The 2,170-nt window shown below is 27.1% G+C and overlaps 1 protein-coding gene across 1 annotated transcript; it reads left to right on the plus strand.

Annotated features, from left to right (window-relative positions):
* The first annotated feature begins 65 nt into the window (after positions 1-65).
* Positions 66-1,559, plus strand: LOC108912043 (SAP domain-containing ribonucleoprotein). The gene is made up of 5 exons (XM_018717189.1): positions 66-176; positions 301-450; positions 504-779; positions 833-955; positions 1,134-1,559. The coding sequence occupies exons 1-5, from the start codon at positions 126-128 to the stop codon at positions 1,332-1,334; spliced, it is 801 nt and encodes a 266-aa protein (XP_018572705.1). The 5' UTR covers positions 66-125; the 3' UTR covers positions 1,335-1,559.
* Positions 1,560-2,170: the final 611 nt, after the last annotated feature.

Genomic DNA, 2,170 nt, shown 5'->3' on the forward strand with positions numbered 1-2,170 from the left:
AACTGTGGAAGCAATCTTTTTGCGGTTCACATATTTTTTTTCAGCTGTCATTTTATAACCGGTTCAAAAGTAGTTCAGGTGAACAGAATGGAATGTGAAATGTTTTCTATTTGTAAATTTTGAAAATGGCGGATGAATCTTTGACCGATATTTCGTTGGATATATCCAAACTTAAGGTAGATAGATCTATTTAATATCGAGTTTGCATTATTAAGAAGTGTATTTATTTCATCTTATAAATATGTTATTTACAAAATGTAAAAATTTTTTAGGTTAACCATATATATTTTTCTGTTATAGGTTCCTGATTTGAAGAAAGAATTAAAACTAAGGGGTTTAAGTACAACCGGTAATAAGAACGAATTGATAGAAAGACTACAATCTGCAATGAAATCTGCTGATGGCATGGGCCAGGAATCAGTAGACGATCTGGAGGAAGATTTATTAAACGTAACAATTTTTCTATGCTAACATTATTTTTTTTTTCATAAACGTATTTGTAGGATGATGACGATGAACATTTAGATGCAAGTGAGTCTGTTATTCTTGAGAATGATTTGGATGATTCACCCAAGACGCAAAAAAGAAAAATTGAGGAAACGACTCATATAGAAACAAAAAATGGACCTCCGAAAAAAGTTATTTTGAACAGAAATAATAGTAACAGTGTTGAAACTCCTAAACTCAATGAAGAAAATAAAACAGTTGAATCTAAGAATATAACTAATATAGAGCCAGAAAAAAAAGTTATAAAATTGTCAGAATTAAGTGCTAAAGAGGTAAATATATATATACTTAATGATATGATTTAATAAACAGTAATTTTTTGTAGCGTTTGGAGATGAGGGCTAAGAAATTTGGTGTGTCTGCATTAAGTGCTGATGCTAAAAAAGTTGTAAGAGCTGAAAGATTTGGTATAAATTCAAATTCTTCCAATATTAGTTCTGAAAAAGTTGTAAGTATTTATATTTTTAGATATATTTAATAATCTAAGGTAAAAAGACCTGCTTATGAAAAAGTAGATTTGTTATAAACTTACTTATGTTCGATGTAAGATTTTTCAATATTCTTTAAAAACAATTCTTATAGTGTGCATTTGTTAGAAAAAGGCTAAACTTATCATTTGGTTTCAGAACACAAGTGTTGATGTACTTAAGCAAAGAGCTGAACGTTTTGGGGGATCCGTGTCCACTATTATGTCTAGTTTAGAAAATAAAGAGAAACTAGAGAAAAGAAAGGCACGATTTGGAGTTGTCACAAATACAAATGGTGCTTTGTCCGACAGTGAAAAGGCTAAAAGAAGGCTAGAAAGATTTAAGCAACCTATTAAATAATACAAATATTTCAAATGGTTTTTGTATATTCAAATGTACAAATTAACTGATAGTGTTAAGATTATTTTATTATAATTGATACTGTTAACATTTCCATATTTTTTTTTGAGGTAACACGGATTTTAGTTTCAGTTTTACGATTTGAATATTCATAACACTTTTTTTACATATGTAAGATGTATACATGTAATGTTTTATTTTAAATTTAATAAGAAAATTAAGAACATGCCCTGTTTTTTTTTTTAATAATTTTTATAGTTTTTAACAAATTTTTTTGTATATTGTGCACTATTATGATTTTTTTGGATATAAAGACTAAATTTTTGTTTTGTCTTACTCTGAATATAGCATTGACTTTTTAAATAAACGTACTGCATAAATTAATACAATGCTGAAGTTTTTCTGAAAGTTTACGAAAGCTCAAGCTGTCAATATCCAGATCACTTGAATGTCAACGATATCAAATTTGAAAAATCACATTTATTTATTACATTTATTATATTCTTACTTTTTTTATTATACCATTTTAAACCCTGTTTATACATAATATAAATAAGACTAAGTAATAAAATATTTTAGTTTTTGACGCTAGCATTTAGATGTACTGGTTTTTTCACTTTTTTACTGTTTTATGATTTGTACGGTTCAAAAAATAAAAGAGAAAAGTTGAAAAGCAAAGTGACAAAATGGAATGTGCAGTCTTTTTTGTTTTATTACATTTTCACTTGGGTCCTAAAAAGTGAAAAGTGAAGAGCAATTTTATTTCTTAACATATTTATTTACAATACTTCTTGAATTGTACTTTTCAATGTCTTGTTTTGAAGAGTATATGTGGC

The sequence above is a fragment of the Anoplophora glabripennis genome, unplaced genomic scaffold (genome assembly GCF_000390285.2).
Source record: "Anoplophora glabripennis isolate ALB-LARVAE unplaced genomic scaffold, Agla_2.0 scaffold363, whole genome shotgun sequence".
Classification (NCBI taxonomy): Eukaryota; Metazoa; Arthropoda; class Insecta; order Coleoptera; family Cerambycidae; genus Anoplophora; species Anoplophora glabripennis.